This window comes from Nyctereutes procyonoides, unplaced genomic scaffold, assembly GCF_905146905.1.
Source record: "Nyctereutes procyonoides isolate TBG_1078 unplaced genomic scaffold, NYPRO_anot_genome, whole genome shotgun sequence".
Lineage (NCBI taxonomy): Eukaryota > Metazoa > Chordata > Mammalia > Carnivora > Canidae > Nyctereutes > Nyctereutes procyonoides.
The window spans coordinates 18652597-18670860 of NW_026575040.1; the positions used below are offsets into that span (position 1 = coordinate 18652597).

The 18264-nt window shown below is 32.0% G+C and overlaps 1 protein-coding gene across 9 annotated transcripts in view; it reads left to right on the forward strand.

Annotated features, from left to right (window-relative positions):
• The window catches only part of ZNF280D (zinc finger protein 280D), a 123634-nt gene that overhangs the window by 16383 nt on the left and 88987 nt on the right, over positions 1-18264 (forward strand). For 6 of the 9 annotated variants that reach the window (XR_008663730.1, XM_055319802.1, XM_055319806.1 and 3 more), the window contains exons 2-7: positions 970-1015; positions 1128-1196; positions 5033-5179; positions 8154-8219; positions 8324-8463; positions 16587-16704. Coding sequence is in view for 8 of the 9 variants with exons in the window: in XM_055319802.1 (XP_055175777.1) it covers positions 1169-1196; positions 5033-5179; positions 8154-8219; positions 8324-8463; positions 16587-16704 (499 nt within the window). In the remaining variant the exon portion in view is untranslated. The remainder of the gene's footprint in view (positions 1-969; positions 1016-1127; positions 1197-5032; positions 5180-8153; positions 8220-8323; positions 8464-16586; positions 16705-18264) is intronic. The other 3 variants (XM_055319804.1, XM_055319807.1, XM_055319805.1) reach the window with 3 other exon arrangements.

Here is an 18264-nt window from a genome sequence, read left to right on the forward strand (position 1 = left end):
ACTATCTAGTTTTTATCTTTTTTTGCTTTATAACTAAAACTTACTTTAAAAATTTATAAATTTTGTAAAATTTATGCTGTTACATATGTGGGAATCCAGAATAATTCTTGTTTTAAATAAATGAATTAAAATTTCTTTTTGATAATTTTTATTCTACTAGCAGTTTTTCAATCCCAAAAAATATAGATCTATTAGATTATAAATTTCTGAAGGCAAGGACTGTGACTGATTCATCTTTTTTTTTTTTTCCCCTAGAACTTAGCATGTTATCTGAATAGTTATATTTTTTAGGCTTATTTATTTCTTTAATAATCTATACCCAGCCTGGGGCTCAAACCCACAACCCTGAGAACAAGAGTCGTATGCTCTTCTGACGAAACCAACCAAGCACCCCAATGAGTAGTTATTTTTGAATGAATTATTCTGTGATGAAATATGTCCAATTCATTTTCTTTCCCTTTTAATATCTTTGATTAAAAAACAAAAATATAAACTCAAATTTATTCAAAGTTATATTTTCTTTTTTTTTGAGTAATACACAATCATATTCTATGAAAAGACTCGGAAGTGGTTGTTGGGCTCAAAGTTATATTTTCTTGTGGAAATAGTTACATTTATATCTGAAATGTGAATAGATTACAGTTAAAGATTAGTATCACTTGTATTTGAAAATTCACTTACTAAAACAATACATCATGAAGTGATTACTCATTTTTACAAAAGGATACTTCAAAAAATTATTTATAAGTTAATAATTCAGACTTCTTCCAAGTAGTGAGTGCTTATTAGAGTCAACATTTTATTTACTAAATTTGGGTTCATTCAAGAATGAAAAAGTTATATAAAGTGAGTTGCAAATCTGTCAGACATATCAAACTTAAAAATTGAGCTTTTCATAGGAAAAAAATTCAAATATGTACATTTAATTTAATGAGATCCATTCTAATACTAGGTATCTTTATTTTATAGGAAGGAAACCTGAGATATAAATTGCTTTCTTGTCTGGAGTCACATGGTGAGTTTCGAGATCAAAATTAGATCCAAGAATTTCTGAACCCCAAGTTTCATGTTTCAATATTTGGCTTTACTTAACGTGACTCATAAAATTGACTGATATCATGTGTCAGTACTTAGGTGACAATTTACAGAAAGTCAACTCTGCAACTTGATGGGCGACAACCCTTTTCAGCCAAAAAGTAAGTGTTGCTGCCACAACTGATACTAGTATACATATGTGGCTTTTGTACTGATAAATTTGCTTCAGTAGAGAGGAGAGGTAGGCACATTTTCTAAAAGACAAAAAAAAACCTTAAAGTTATTAGAGTAACAAATGCTCACATAAGAAACAATGTAAATTAAAAACTGAGTAAAGTACGAATGAAGTGTTTTTTCTTCTTATGCCCAGTGATTTGTATTAATTTGCTATACACAATTACCTATGTTTCTTTTATGCATAGACAAAAAAATAATTATTTCTAAAAAGCATAAAACTGTTATGTATCTTTAAAGTTTTTTTTTTTTTTTCTCAACAGTATATCCTGGATGTATTGATAGTGTCAGGGTCCTAAGAAGGATGAGAAAGACCTTTGTATTGTTTGCTAGGCTTCTATAAAGGAGTACCATAGACTGGATGGCTTAAATAACAGAAATTTATTTCAGAATTTCTCACAGTTTTGGGGACTAGAAGTATAAGATGAAAATGTTGGCAGGGTTGATTCCTTTTGAGGGCCATGGAGGAAGGATCTGTACCAGGCCTCTCTTTGGCTTATAGATGGCCATATGCTTCCTATATCTTTAGATGGTCTTACCTCCAAGCATGTATCCGTGTCCTGAACTTACCTTTTACTGAATTAGCGCTTACCCTAGTAACTTCATTTTAACCTTATCACCTCTTTAAAGACCCTGTCTCCAAATAAAGTAATATTGTGAGGTAGTGATGGTGAGGACTTTAACATATAAATATTGGAAAAACGTAGTTCAGTCCATAACAAACTAATTGGAAACTTTTATTATCCATATACCATGAGTTCCCCTGATTTTTAAAAATTAGACATTGCCTGACCACTTAGTTTCCTAGTCCATAAATTGTTATATACTATGTGCCTACTGCCTATCTAGTGTTTAGAAGGAAATATACTTCAAAGAACTGTTTGGTTTTGGGACATGTAATAATATTTTTAATCATTTGGCTTGGAGAATTCTGTATGATTAATAAAATAATATAGTTTAGAAAAGAGTTCATGATGTTCATGACATTTGGGAAAATGGGAAGCCCCTTTTTTTGGTAGATGGACTATTAATATTTAAATAATGTTAAGATAGAAAATAATTTGTGACATAGTTTTATATAAAGGAAAAAATTTAAAAATTTATAAAAGAATAGCTCTTAATTTGATATGGTATTTCCTTTGTATGCCATCTCCAAAGCATTGGTTCAGTTAGTATCTTTTACAAACTGGTAGAACATTGTCCTAATTTTTAGTTAAAAGTAGAAGTGCTATTATTTTAATATGATAAAAACTTACCCTTAGAAATGACTATATTTAAATGATAAATGAAAGATGATATCAAAGCTTGAACGCTGGAGGGTTTTTTTGTTTTAAATAGACCACTCCCCCATCTCATTCTGTATACCTAGTTATATCCACTTATATCCATCTCTGCTGTTACTACGTTAGTTTAGGCCTTCAGTACTGTTTCTCTTCTTCCCCTCTTCCTTTCCACCTTTCTTCTTTCCATTTTAACTTAAAGCAATATATGCACATAGTTTAAAAAGTCAATCTGTAAAAGCTTTAATGGCTTAACGATAGTTTCTCAAAGAGTGCTTATGTGCATATATGCATTTATGTTGTGCTGTCTGTTGCATAATCAGGTTTAACCATTTTCTAATAATGTTCTATCATGAGGGTTTTTGCTTTCTTAGAGCTACCCCTTCCTTCCCTCCAACTATCTTCCAATATAATATCTCAATATTTGATTTAATCCATAGTCAATGTATTCATTATGACTATAATAAATGCTCTTCACTGATGAGCATGGTAATATGCTATTATACATATAATACACATATTTACCCTTCTCTCCCATCCTCTCTGCTTCCCTTTCTTTCTTTTTTCTCATTTATCCAGCAATTAATGCTTTTTATGTTTTTTTCATTTTCTGTGTTGTATTAAAATCTGTAGGCACGTCTTCCCACACGTGCCTCTCAATTCAGTTTTCTACACAGTAAAACTTTTCAGGTAATCTAAAACAACATTTTAGTCATCTTCTCTTTGGTGTCCTAGAGACATTTCCTCCTGAAATACTGTTCTAATCTAGTTTGGACTAGTTGTTTTCTGGTCTGCTGAACAACTATTGTCCTGGGACTTTGTATTGTATTGAATACTGTATTTTCTATATTCCTGTGTCTTCTTTCTTAGTTAAGTCTCATATATTTTTATGGATTCTGTAGTAAATTCCTGAGAAAAGTTACGTGGGAAGTAAATCTTGTATGATGTTGCTATTCTTTATTCTCACAGTTGATGAAAGTTTGGGTAAAGAATTCTTTATTAAGAAATAATTTTGGTAAAAAATTATTTAAGTATTATTTACTGTCTTCTGCTAAAGTATTATTCTATACTTCTTATTATTCTTGACCTTTTGTATATGAATGATTCTTCCCACTTCACCCCAAAAACCCCCACCCCATACATCTGAGATATTCTCTTTATCTCTTTTGTTCTGAAATTTCATGATGATGTGTCTCAATGTCACCTTTTTCTTTTAAATTTTTTTTTTATTTTTTTTATTTATGATAGTCACAGAGAGAGAGAGAGAGAGAGGCAGAGACACAGGCAGAGGGAGAAGCAGGCTCCATGCACCGGGAGCCCGATGTGGGATTCGATCCCGGGTCTCCAGGATCGCGCCCTGGGCCAAAGACAGGCGCCAAACCGCTGTGCCACCCAGGGATCCCTGTCACCTTTTTCTTGATCTCATTGTGCTATGTACCGAGTAAGGCCTTACAACCTAGAGATCTGTTTTTCAATCTAGGAAGTTTTCTTGTATTATTTCTTTGATAACCTACTCTCTGATTTTTTTTTTTTATTCTCTTTCTGTAAATTTTATTAGGTGAATGTTTTACTTTGAAATTGATTTTCTGGCAACCTTGTGTCCTCTTCTCTATTTAGTTTATACCTGTGTTTGTGTGTGTGTGTTTTTCTCTTTTTCTCTTAGTTCCACCTCTGGGGATATTTTGATTTTTTTAAAAAACCAAATTAAAAAATTTTGGCTATCATATTGTTATATTTTTTGTTTTCTGAATATTTTATAACATTCTTATCTAATATCTCTAAAGATACTAATTATATTTTCTTTAATTTTTTTTTACTCTCTGCATTATCTCTTTTTCATAGGATTCTTTATCTTTTTTATTGATTTGGCCTAAAATGAGGTTTTCCTGAAATTTTTGGTACTTGTTCATTAATATTTACATTCTTCCTAGGAGCTCTGTGCTTGGTCAGAACTTCTAGGTGGTGTATGTTCATATTTACTGCATGTTCTTTGATCTGTTTCTTTAGATAAGAAATGTCTAATTTGCCCTGGCTGGAAAAAATCTCACTTTATTCCCTTATTTTAGTCTAGCACCTCATCCTTGCTTTGTGCCTGTAATTACTGAATTTGATTCAGTTTTTTAAATATATCTCCTATGAGCTGCCTCTTATTCTTAGTTTATCGCCCCTTTATTAATACTCTTTCCCCCAGGTGTAATCCTTTTTGTAATAAAATTATATTCTAGGCATATGACTGGAACTCATTTTGACTGTTCCGTGTAAATAAACCTGTCAACCATTATCTTCTTATCTAAATGTATTAGTTTATATCTTAGAAAGTGAGCTCTAAGTTTCTCACTGTTGCTGCCATGCACTAACTAAAATATCAAATCACAAATTGCTATTAGGGCTATTAAAGTAGATCTTAAATATACTGTAAATTTTTTAATGTATTTATTTTTCTTTTGGAAAATAAGGTTTGCTTCTCTTCTTTTGAAAATTAGATAATTCAAAAATGGCAGAACTCTTTATGGAATGTGAAGAAGAAGAGTTAGAACCATGGCAGAAGAAAGTAAAAGAGGTTGAAGATGATGATGATGATGAGCCAATCTTTGTTGGAGAGATATCAAGTTCAAAACCAGCAATTTCAAGTAAGCACTTACTATTAGTGGAGCCAGTTTTTATAAAATATTGTTTCTAATGGAAAAACTTGTGAACTGCCTTATAAGGTGCTTTATATCCTTGTTCCTCTGTAAGAAGTTAGAGATGAAAGATTTGGTGAGAGGTAAGAATTGAAGAATCAGGGTGAGGACATGATTGGGATCTTGAGGAGGGCGCCAAGAGGTTAAAATATTAGATAATGAGGAAAAGAAATAGACTAAGATTAGTTGGTATCATTGGAGGTCTCTAAAATTGGAAATCATAATTTTTAGTGGAGCCAAAAGTAATGTTTATCTGTTTATTTTTTTCCTACTTAAACCTAGAACTAGAGAAGTGGAAGAGGTTAGAATACTTTCCTTCAAATGTCACAATATACTAAATAAGTTTTAGTCTCAGATAGACTCCTATCTGAGACACATCCAGGCAACTGCAGTGTCATCCATACACTGCTACAAAATGTATATGCAGGGAATAATTGTAGTCTCTAGCCTGAGTGCCAACAAGGACTGCAGCTTCTGACCACATTCATCTTCCACCAACTCACATTTTTATTCATGAAAGAGAAGATCACTGTCTACAGCCACTGTACTTGGAAGATGTAGCAGTTAGTTAATACTTAAATCGTTTATGGCTTTCTAGCAGAATATTTTGGTACTTTTGCGGATTATTAGATTTTAGTTAGAGTAGTTGGATTTGATGTTATTAGAATGTTAAAAGCAAAGACCAAAGACACTTTCTAAATTGTCCACACAAGAACATAAAAAAGTACAGAGAAATAACACATTTTAGGAGAGAAAGAGAAAATAGATCATTTCCCAGTGCATGTACATGTTTATTTGTTTGTTTGTTTAAGCCAGGTGAGTTTGCCAAAGAATATGACCAGTGTAATAGTTTTCTTGCCAAGGCAGTGCTTAAAAGTGTGAATAAGAGACTACTATTAAATTTTCTAAAGCCTGGTTTTTTGTTCTCTTGCTTCTACACTTGGAATGGCACCTCTATTCAGTTTTATCAGAGGGAGAATCAGTTAACCAATTAAATTCTCAATACCATTTCCTGTGGCAGATTGATAATCTTTTAGGTTCTAAGTGGAATACCACTTCGATTATAAATTGAACTAGGCATGATGGTATGCTTGTTTTTTTTTAATTAATTAATTTAATTAAATTTTTAATCGGAGTTTAATTTGCCAACATCACCCCCCCCAAGTGCCCCCCTCAGTGCCCGTCACCCAGTCACCCCAACCCCCCGCCCACCTCCCTTTGATGGCATGCTTGTTGATGATAGTGGAACATAATTATATGTTCTCTTAATTACTATTTCTATTCATTGTGATCATTTTATACTGAAATATTACCATATTATAAAATAGTTATTCAAATTCTCTTATTGAAAAAAGTAACAAAGATCAAATTGAATTATACCAATTGTAGAAGACTGTTAACAGTATTCAACTAGAACAATGTATATTAGTTTTAAGATAATTCTGTCAAAAAGGAGACTGACCCCAGTAAAAATTTGTTTCTGGACTGTTAAGATGCAGAGTTTAAGTGAATTTATTGTTTATGTGCAAGCCATAAAATATTGTAATATATGGAATATGAGTTAAGAGTTTGTATAGAACTGCTAGAAAGGAGGGCAAAACCTGTGTTTGGTAGAATACAGCCACTAAGAAGTATTTTAGCCAATAGTTCTTTGATGGTTTGAGTAATACTTAATCTTGAATTTCTGAATGAAAATGGTGTCAAGTTGTTTGAGCAGGCTTTTATTCTTTAAGACATAGATTGTGCTTAGGTGTAGAGCACTGCATTGCCATTGTCAGAAAACAATCCTATTTATTTATTTATTATTTATTTATTTATTTATTTATTTATTATTTATTTATTATTTATTTATTTATTATAGTCACAGAGAGAGAGAGAGAGAGAGGCAGAGACACAGGCAGAGGGAGAAGCAGGCTCCGTGCACCTGGAGCCCAACGTGGGATTCGATCCCAGGTCTCCAGGATCGCGCCCTGGGCCAAAGGCAGGCGCTAAACCGCTGCGCCACCCAGGGATCCCTCAGAAAACAATCCTACTTTTGTGTGGCCCTTTTTTGTAGAGTTATTTTATGGGATCTGGTTCTTTTTTTACTGTGAGGAAAAGGCAATTTTTATGAGGTTTGGTACTTGTTTGTGCTTTTACCTTTTGTAGCCAGCAATTTTTGGCAAATCTCCACTCTTCCCAATTTTAGTTTGACTACCAAATAATCTAGGAGTTACAGAGTTTACATGCATGGCAGAATCAGGACCCAAAAGTTCTATTAGACTCAGATTGACTTCTGGTATACTTGTAGATTTGAGTCCTCTTAAGTTATGAAATACTCTGATAAACAATATTTTAGTTTGCAATCTCTGCTAGTTTTTCCCTTTTTAGAACTCAAGATTAATGCTGCAGATAATCCAGTGAGATCCCTCATAATGATACTTTCAAGGAAGGTATGAATGGGATATGAAGGTAGAATAGGGGCTTGATTTTGAGTGATAGGAACTTGAGTTTATGTATAGCTCTGTCAACACTCAAAGAAAGAAAAAAAACACTCAAAGAAAGATATATACACTAATTATAGGTTGTATATACATACATTTTTGGAAGATTTTTGCTAATTATGTAGACTGTTTCTTTGCCATTAAACTTTGTAGAAAGTTAGACTTCTCTGTAATCAGATTTATCATTCTTTTACTTCTGGCCTTTGGATTTTGAGTTACAGTTAGAAAGGTGGTTCTTATCCTATAAAACAAGGCTAGGAATCTTATTTCTTTAGTAGATGATGATATATATGTTTCAGATTAACTGTATACTTAGGTTAACAATAACATATATACTCCTTCCAGGAATCTATTTGATTGTTTTCAGTTCATGATTTCTATTATCTTAGCATATATTTTATTCAAGTAATAAATTTTAAAATAAATATAATTTTTTGTAGATATTTTGAATAGAGTAAACCCCAGCTCATATTCAAGGGGAATAAAGAATGGTGCACTTAGTCGAGGTACAGTATTATTTTATTTTACTATTTTATTTTGAAAGTGAAGCATTTTGATATCATTGATTATATAAAAATATATTTAATGTTTTGTATAATTTTCAATACAGGTATTACTGCTGCATTCAAGCCTACAAGTCAACACTACACGAACCCAACATCAAATCCAGTGGCTGCCTCACCAGTAAATTTTCATCCTGAATCTAGATCTTCAGATAGTTCTGTTATTGTTCAGCCTTTGTCTAAACCTGTAAGTGTTTCTGAAATTACACAGCTCAGCGATACATTGGATATTCCTTAATAGTTTAAACAATGCCAATTAAAATGCTGGATTGTCATGGGTAGTTATCCAATAGAAACATAATTAGAATCAAAAAATGTCACCATCTTTATGGTAGCTTAGCCAGTACCCAGAGTAATAACTGCAGGAACTACCCATCCCGCGTGTTCCTAAATCAGGTAACATGCTTAAATAGGTAAAGTATAGAAAATTGTGTTATCAAAACATGAATAAAAGTATAATGATTATTGCATAATGGCAAACTATTTAAGATTGTAAACTGGGTCAATTATTCTTGGCTCTTAACTGGAAAAACTTTTGAGAGGAAGTTATTCAGAAAATATGTCTTCATAATTTAGTTTAAAAAACTCTTGACAAAAAGTAATAGTTAATGGTAACAGTTAATATTTATTGAGTTGATATTTTTGTGTAAGACTTTGTTCTAAATGCTATACATAAATTAGTCATTTAATTCTTAAATGTCCCTGTGAAATATACACTATTATTATTATTCCTGTTTTATAGTTGAGGAAATTGAGGCTCACAGAGGTTAAATTATTCATTCAAAGTCACACGGCTGACAAAATGATAGATCTGGGATTTAAATCCAGAGTAACCCATAATTTATATGTATTTATATACATATATATATGTGTGTGTGTGTATAAATATTACTTAAAATGGAACCATTGCCTTAGTGCAGCAGTTTTCAGTGTGTAGTGTTCAGTCTCCTCGGGTTCCCCTGAGACTCTTTCATGGGTTTGGAAGTCAATACTATTGTCATAATAATACAAAGACACTATTTGCCTTTTCTACCATGTTGACATAGGTGTTGATGATGCAGAAGTTCTGGTGGGTAAACTGCTAGTGCCTTAGTATAGATCAAAACAAAGCACCAAAAAAAAAAAAAAAAAAAAAAACCAACAAAAAAACAATGCACCAAGCTGTATGAGCAGCTTTTGTATTCATACCCACCATGCACTCCCAATAAAATATATTCACACTTGTTTTTTTTAGTGAAGTATTAGCATTGTTATTAATTTTGTTAAATCTCTACCTTTGGAATATGTATCTTTTAAAAATATTTTATATGATGAAATGGATAGTATGCAAAAGCACTTCTGTGTCAGAAATTTAATGGTTATCTTGAGGAGAAGCACTTGTTTGATTGAATTGTGAGCTAAAGTACCCACTTTTTAAAAATAGAAGACTACTTTTACTTGAAAGAATGACTCAAACAATGGTGAATTATTTATTTTTGTGTATCAATATTACCAGAAACAATGGTTTAAAATTACACACATTTATTATCTCATAGTTTCTGTAAGTCAGGAGTCAGGTCATGGCTTAGCTGGATCCTCTGCTTCAGGGTTTCACAAGGCTACATTCAAGATGTGGACTCTAAGGTTGCAGTCTCATCTGAAGCTTGACTGGAGAAGTATCTGCTTCCAAGTTCTCATGGTAATTGGCAACATTCAATTTTTAAGGGTTGTCAAACTGAGAGTCTCACTATTTTACTGGCTTTTGGCTGGCTTTGCCAAGCGGGTCTTCCCAGCATGGATTCTTACTTAAAGCCCACAAAAGAGAGAATCCTTAGCAGAATGGCATTATGATCTTATGTAATATAATCATGTACACAAAATCATGTATATCCTGTAATCCTGCATTTTGTTGGTTAGAAGCAAGTCAAATGTTTTGCCCACACTGAAAGAGAGGGAATCATACAGGACATGAACACCAGAGGGTGGGGATCATGGAGGCCATTTAGAGTCTGTTTCACATACATAATTCAGTCCTGGTTATTTGACAGACATTTCCTTAAAACTGAACAAAGTGCACACTTAAAGGAAGACAACTGATAGCATTTCTTGCCAATTATAAAATTGAGCTTTCAAGCACAAATTAGAATTTTGGAAAACTTCTGTCTGCCACTATGATGTTGACAGCTTCCCAGTACTGAAAGACTTTTCTGCTTGGTGGTGCAATTAACAAATGCGATTTTTTCATATTTAATGAATTCTGTCAACATTTGGAAGATCAGCATAATCCAAAGAAACCAGTATTTTTGAAATAAACCAGTGCATGATGTTACAAAATCATGCAGGAATGAGATAGACCAATGAATTTTAACAAAGTACAGAAAGTCTAGTAATTAGGAATCAGATGCCACATTGCAGTAAACCTTTAAGAAAATACCAGCTGTTGAATTTTGATGTAGTATCAAAGAAGTACATCCATAGTTATCCTAAAGTGCTATTAAGATACTACTACTCCCTTTTTAAACTATATATCTTTATAAAGTCAAATTTTCTCTATATTTTTCAAATGAAATATGTCCTATCAGATTGAAAGCAGAAGTAGATATGAAACTGCAATGGTTTTTGATTAAGCTGAACACTAAAGAGATTTTCAAAAATGTAAAACAGTACCACTCTTATTCACTAATTTCTTTGTGTTTGCAAGATAGTCACTTTTCATAAAAATGTTATTTATGTTAATCTGTAATGGGTTTATTGTTACTTTAAATAAATAAATATTTTAAAAAATTTCTCTGTTTTAATTTCTAACATGGTGTAAATATCAACAGATAGAACCCAAATAAAAAAACACTCTTTTGGGTGCTCCATAACTTTTAAATGTGTAAAGGGGTCCTGAAACCAAGGAGTTAGAGTTCTAAAATAAAAAGTTACCCAAAATGTAAAGATTATTTGCTATTAATTGGAATTTAATTAACTTAATGGTTTTTTCATGCTTATTGTAAGCAATTTAGCATTGGCTTTAGAGAAATCATAAATTTTAATGAAAATTTTTGTTCTTTTGACAGTAATTCCCTATTGTGTACGATAGCACCTTTAAATTTTCTTGCAAATATTCAAGTTCAAAACTAGGATTGAATCCAAATATTTTTGTAGGAATAATCCATTTTTCCTATATTTCATATCATATTACTATTAGGCAATCTACAGATCTTTTAGCACTAAAAATTGATATTTTGGGGTGTTATTTTTCATTGAAGAGTTACTTTAATTGTAATTTATGTAACAAAAGGAAGGCTGTAGTATTTAAATCTATGGCTAAGTAAATTCAACTCCCACTTCTATTTTGAAGATGTTATATATCCTAAAATAAAAGAAATGTTTAGACAAATGTTTCTCTCTCCCTGAGTTGTTATTACTTGAGATAATTGCTATCTGAAATAATAAAAAATAGTGATATAAGCCCTGGACCAGTAGTTTAAAAAACTTAAATTGAAGTAAGAGAGTTAAGTTCTGATTCAGCCTTGTTAATAAGAATTCTTGAAACCTCTCTGAGCCTCGTTTCCTTCATTTCTAAAAAGAGAGCTTTTACCCAGACCACTGATTCTCAGTTTTGGATCCTAAGATTCTGCAGGTTATTCCTAGTATTTTAAAAGATGGGAAGCTACCTAAAATGTAAAGATTTTTTGCTATTAGTTGGAATCAAATTAACTCAGTGTACTTTTCATAAGTTGTGGCTTTTGCAGGAATGAAAACTGGAAAAGGGAACTTTACTGTTTAATTCAGCTTGATAAATAAAAATCTTTCCAGCATTGGACCCAGTGAGAAAAAAACAAAAACAACAAAGGGAAGGGTGGTGTCTTTGGTGTTAAAAGTTAGAAATAGAGCTTTCTCTAACTGATGTTTATTTCTCTGGGTATAGTTTCAGTCAAAACACCTCAACTGGTATTTTTTAATCTTGGTAAATTTTTAAAAGGAGAGGTTGTGCCAGTTGGTTTGGGTGGGTCCTGGGTGGCATATTGTAAAAAACTGTCCAAGTGATTCTACTGTGCAAAGTTAAGAATGACAGATATATTCTAGGATGAATTAAGATTCCTATTTAAGGGAATTTACTCTGAATTTTGAAGCCACTGCTTTTAATAAATTATAATTATAGTTTTTCATCTTATGTTGTGTGTATACACACAGTATATGTGTGTTTACTTTTTCATGGAATATCTCTATACTCCAACATCTCTTTCAGACCTCTTACAGATAGCAGGAATATATTATTATTACTTATAATAAAGTCAATGTGATCCAGTTCAAGGGTATAGCTTTGAGATCAGTCAGGTTCTGGGTTCTAATTACAGCTCCATCAATAACCACACCTAACCTTAGTTTACCTATTTATAAAATAGAGTATAAGGTTTTAATTAGTAATGTGACAACTATTTGATTTAATACACATATGTATCATGAAGTACAAGTACATTTAAAACACAATTGTGGCTATTATTTCAGTTTGAAAGGTGAATAACTTGAAGCTCAAAGGTGACTTGCCAAGGTATACAGTTAAATGTGCTGGTCTTCTGAATCCCAGTTTAGTGTTTATTCTACCCTTACTATTGTATTTGATGTCTTTCTGAACTTTTTATATTCTCCCCGCTGGAGAATTATTTTAACCAGTTATTGTTGAATAATATATGCCTGCTCTCTGAAATTGTGGAGCTTAATTAACCAGAGTTGTTTCCTAAAAAGTGTTTTAGAGTTATAACTTCGTATTTCTGTTAAAAATATAAAATATAAAAATAGAAGTGAATATTTTCCATTTTTAAGTGCAAATATTTGGAGATAATATTCTGAAATAAGGTTGTGCTAGGTTACACTGAAGTCATACAGCATTATTGATTTTTTATTTTACATGTTAAAGTTCAAGTGCAGATTTTGCCTTGGTAGTCCTCAAATTCTAGAAGTGTTTTGAGTTATTTCAATACCTGTTTCCATAACTTCCTTTTTGTTTAAACAACCATTTATTTACTTATTTATTTGATATTTTATTTATTATTCTGCAGTGTGTGCAGAGTGTGGTGAGGAAAGCTCATCTCTTTTTATTTTTTATTTTTCATTTTTAGCATTTTTTAAAAATATTTTTTATTTTTATTTTTTAAGAAAATTATATATATATATATATTTAAAGATTTTTTAATTTATTCATGAGAGACACAGAGAGAGAGAGAGGCAGAGACACAGGCAGAGGGAGAAGCAGGCTGCATGCAGGGAGCCCAGTGTGGGACTTGATCCTGGAACTCCAGGATCATGCCCTGGGCTGAAGGCAGGCGCTAAACCACTGAGCCACCCAGGGATCCACTCCTCTTTTTTTAAAATTTGAAAAATTTATTACTGAGGTATAATTGACATTGAACATTATGTTAATTTCAGGGGTACAAGATAATAATGATATTTTTATATATTGTAAAATGTTCGCTACAATCTAGTTAACATCTATCACCATCTGTAGTTACAGAATTTTTTTTTCTTGTGATGAGAAATTTTAAGATTACACTCCTAGCAACTTTCAAATATGTAATACATTATTCTATACATTCCCATGACTAATTTATTTCGTAATTGAAAGTTTATACCTTTTGACTCCATTCATTTTGTTTCCATAACTTAACAAATCGATGTCAATAGAAAAGTTAGTAGCAAACCAAAATTCTGAAAACTTAATTATCCCTCAGTTAATAAGCACAAACCAAATAAAACCTTTATGTTTCTATCTTTAATGTATTTTGGAAAGAGATTTAGAGGGAAAGGTACATACTATATTTTGATTTTCCCTACTCCCTGCAGACATAGTATAGGATATATAAGTCAGGAACATACTATGTATACCAATTTGTATTTGTCTTTTCTGTCTGAACAATCTACTGGGTTTATGTCATTGGATATTTCTCAAAAACAGTAGTAGTGGTTGCATGCTAGTCTATTATAATTTATTTAACCATTCTTTTGTTAGACATAGAGGTTTTAATTTTTTGTTATTAAAAATAATTCATATTAAACACTTCATTTCTTTATTATAAACTTTTAAAGTGGAATGATTGGACCAAAGGATATGAACTTCTTTAAAGCCTTTGATAGCCGCTGCCAACATTTTCATGCATAAAAGTTATACCAAAATATAACCTCTCTACTTTGCCAATAGTAAACGTTATCATTACTTTTTAATTTTTATTTCAAGCTTACTTTAGACTTACCAAAAAAATAATACAAAGAGTTCTCATGTATGCCTAACCTAGTTTCCCCTAATGCTAACATCTTATGTATCCTAATCAGGTAATTAACATTAAGTAAACCTCAAGCCTTTATCAAACTTTACCAGTTTTTCCATTACCGTCTTTTTTTATGCCCAGGATCCCATCAGAATCACACTTTGCTGGCAGTTTTTTCTTCTTAGTCTCATTTTTCTATAGTTACTCTTTTTCTTTCATGACTTGAATACTTTTAAGAGGAGTGGCCAGTTAATTTTGTATTACGTATTACGATCTTTAAAACCATGCAAATTCAGTAGTTAAAAATTGCCATTGTGTTTATTTGCATTTCTTTGACTATTATGTTTGAAAAAAGTTTTTTTGTACATGTTGATAATTTGTTTTTTGCTTTTGAAGTGTCTCAGTTTATATCCTTTGCCCATTTTTCTCTTAAAGCGACTTTTTAAACCCTTTTGATTTTTCAGCATTGTTAATTCTAAAACTTTTGCTTGTTGTATATTATGATGTACAAAATGGTCTACAATTCACTCAGTGCTTACTCTACAATGATGGTCTTTTAAAAATAGCATTAAGTGTATTTTTTTGAGTGTGTCTGTCAGTAAATTTAATATATAATAGTATTGGAGTATATATCCCTAAAATGATCATACTTTTTGTAATTATATTAAATATCTATGTGTGGTAACATAAATTCATACTACCTACTTCTTGACCACATTATCATTCATTTCATACTTTTCACTCCTCTCTTCTTGAGATCATCCTACTAGCTGGGACTATCTTTTCTCCTGATGGAAAGGCTAAAACTTCCCTTAAGCCCTAATGCTTCCAAGAGTATAGCAGCTGTCTCAGATTATTCATATAAATAGCTTCAATTCTAACCCCTGTTTACCTGACTTTCATATTTGGGTTTCCCCTGTTGGCCATGCAGCTTTCATATTTGCCCTATGAGATGAGACATTACTCCAGTCTTGCATAGCTTTCTGTGGAATAGCAGGAAGAGTGGAGAGGAGGACCCCTTCTTTCTTTTCCTGACCCTTGCCTTATAAATTTTTCCAATAAAGATGATTCTAAAACTCAAACCATATGCTACATTCATCCCGAATCCTGATACACAGTACTGCAGATTGATTCCTAATTTCTTTTCCCTGATATTTCATCTGTGGTGTTAAAGAGATTCAGAAGCTTTTAAGTTTATGTCAGTATGTTTTCCTATTTTTTTCCTTTTACCCAAAGATTTTGCTAAATTTTACAGTTTGCTCTTTGATGGGAATACTCCATTTTAGTAGCCTTCTAAAGTGTATCAATCTTGCTCATTTTAAATAGCTATACATGGGGCAGCCCGGGTGGCTCTGCGGATTAGCACTGCCTTCAGCCCAGGGCGTGATCTTGGAGACCTGGGATCGAGTCCTGTGTCGGGCTCCCTGCATGGGGCCTGCTTTGTCTCTGCCTGTGTCTCTGCCTCTCTCTCTCTCTCTGTGTGTCTCTCATAAATAAATAAATAAATAAATAAATAAATAAATAAATAAATAAATAAAATCTTTAAAAATCAAGTTGGGTAAAAAAATAGGCATATATGTTTCTTTTATCTTAAAAAAAAAAAAAAAACAACACTGGAATTTGCCCTGTTTTAATTGGCTAGTTTTACCTAAGTAAGTAAGAGCTGTAAGTAAGGGCTTGCTTTCAGTTTTAGTAGATAATTTTAACAGATAGTAATAATTACCTCTGCGTTTTATAACTTATTAATTACTGAGTCATCAAAAGCTGTTCTTATAATATTGACATACACTGGGGATCCCTGGGTGGCGCAGCGGTTTGGCGCCTGCCTTTGGCCCAGGGCGTGATCCTGGAGACCCGGGATCGAATCCCACATCGGGCTCCCAGTGCATGGAGCCTGCTTCTCTCTCTGCTTCTCTCTCTCTCTCTCTCTCTCTCTCTCTCTGTGTTACTATCATAAATTAAAAAAAAATTAAAAAAAATTGACATACACTTATATTTACCTTTATAAAAGTTTATGAAACAAAATAATTGTCACTATATTGAGTAAATGTAATATTCTTCCTTTGAAATATTTTAACAGGGTTATGTAACAAACTCCTCGCGAGTTGTGTCTAATAATTCTTCAGAGTTACTGTTTGACTTGACCCAGGATACAGGATCATCACATTACCAAGGAGGACCAACACTTTCTATACCAGGTTGGTTTTAGCACTTTTAAAAAAAACTGTAAGAAGAAACTTAATAAATATATATATATGGAATTGACTTTCTGTTTTCAAGTTCATGCCTTCATGTTAAGTTTTCATATATTGTACAGTGGAATGGTGTTAATAGTTCTTAAATGCCTTTCTTGGGTGATTTTTTTTCTCGGGTGATTTTTAAATAAAATCTTATTTAATAATGAGATGGACATTAAGGAGGGCACATGATGTAATTAGCACTGGCTATTACATAAGATTTATGAATCTCTGAACTCTGTCCCTGAAACTAAAATTCTCTCCATATTAATTAATTGAATTTAAGTTAAAAAATATGTATTTAAAAAAAACAAAAAGATGTTTTATTTTTTCTTGCTAACCAGCTTTGAGTTTGTTCTCAATTGGAACTAAAAATGTGCTGAAAAATCTTAAATAATTTCTCTAAGTTATAGAAATCTTTGATATCCTACATCTGTTAAAAACAGTATTAATTCATTTCTATAACTAATGTGAAAAAGTATATGGTTACAATTGATTTCCTAATTAGAATAGTGTACATTCAGTAAAGGCTTTAGATATTGTAGTTATGTATGACAATAGAGTGCTTTCATAAAGTGGCACAATAAGTTTGTATATAGCCAACATTCAGTAAATGCCCATTGGAGGAATATGAAATTTCCTTGTTAGAGTTAAAGTTCTTTGTATACTGAAACATAGTTCTTCATTAGCCATGCTATGAAAGAATTTCATCTAACTGAAAATTCCCAGTAATCGAGGTAATTATGGTTTGTATATTTGCTGTTTTCGTATATTTTAAATATTTGACAAAAGAAATAAACAAGATTTTGGGGGGACTTTTTAGATTATTTACTAACAAATCAGTGTGGAGAATCTACCAAACCCTCCTCTGATTCTTTATTGTAATATTAGTGCATAAATCATTTTCCATTTAGATAACAATTAGTTGATGTTCACTTCTTTGGGTGTCACTTACATACTTATAAAAATCTAGTTAGTAAAATAGGTAAGAAACAAGGGCAATGATTGTTGTCTTAAGGTTGGTTTTACTAAACAGAAGGACTTCGTTAATAGAAAAAGTCTGAATTTTTGAAACTTCTTGTGAGTAGGAGCAATGACTCCTGATCTACCTCCCAAGTTTTCTGCTGCAGAGAGAAACATTAGCCTGAGCAGCAAGTAGGATGAGAAGACACAGATTTGAACTGCTATTAAGATTTTTGTAGTCTTCATCAAGTCTTTACACTTTAGTCTTCTTATATTATTAAAAGGAGATTTTATTTTTCTTATTAATGCATTCATACTCCAGACCTGGAGTCAGCCATTGGGAGATAAAATTTTAATTCTCGCTCCACTTTAGTCAGGGCTTTCTGAGGCACAAATAAGATAAAATGTGAAAATGCATTATGAACTTTAAAGGACTTGACAGCAGTTGGTATGATTGATAATATGTGCTTTATAGTCAATAGCATTAACTGACCACTATCCAATGGTCACAAATATTTGAAGAAGACTGGATTTAAGCTTGTTCTCAAAAGGATTTTT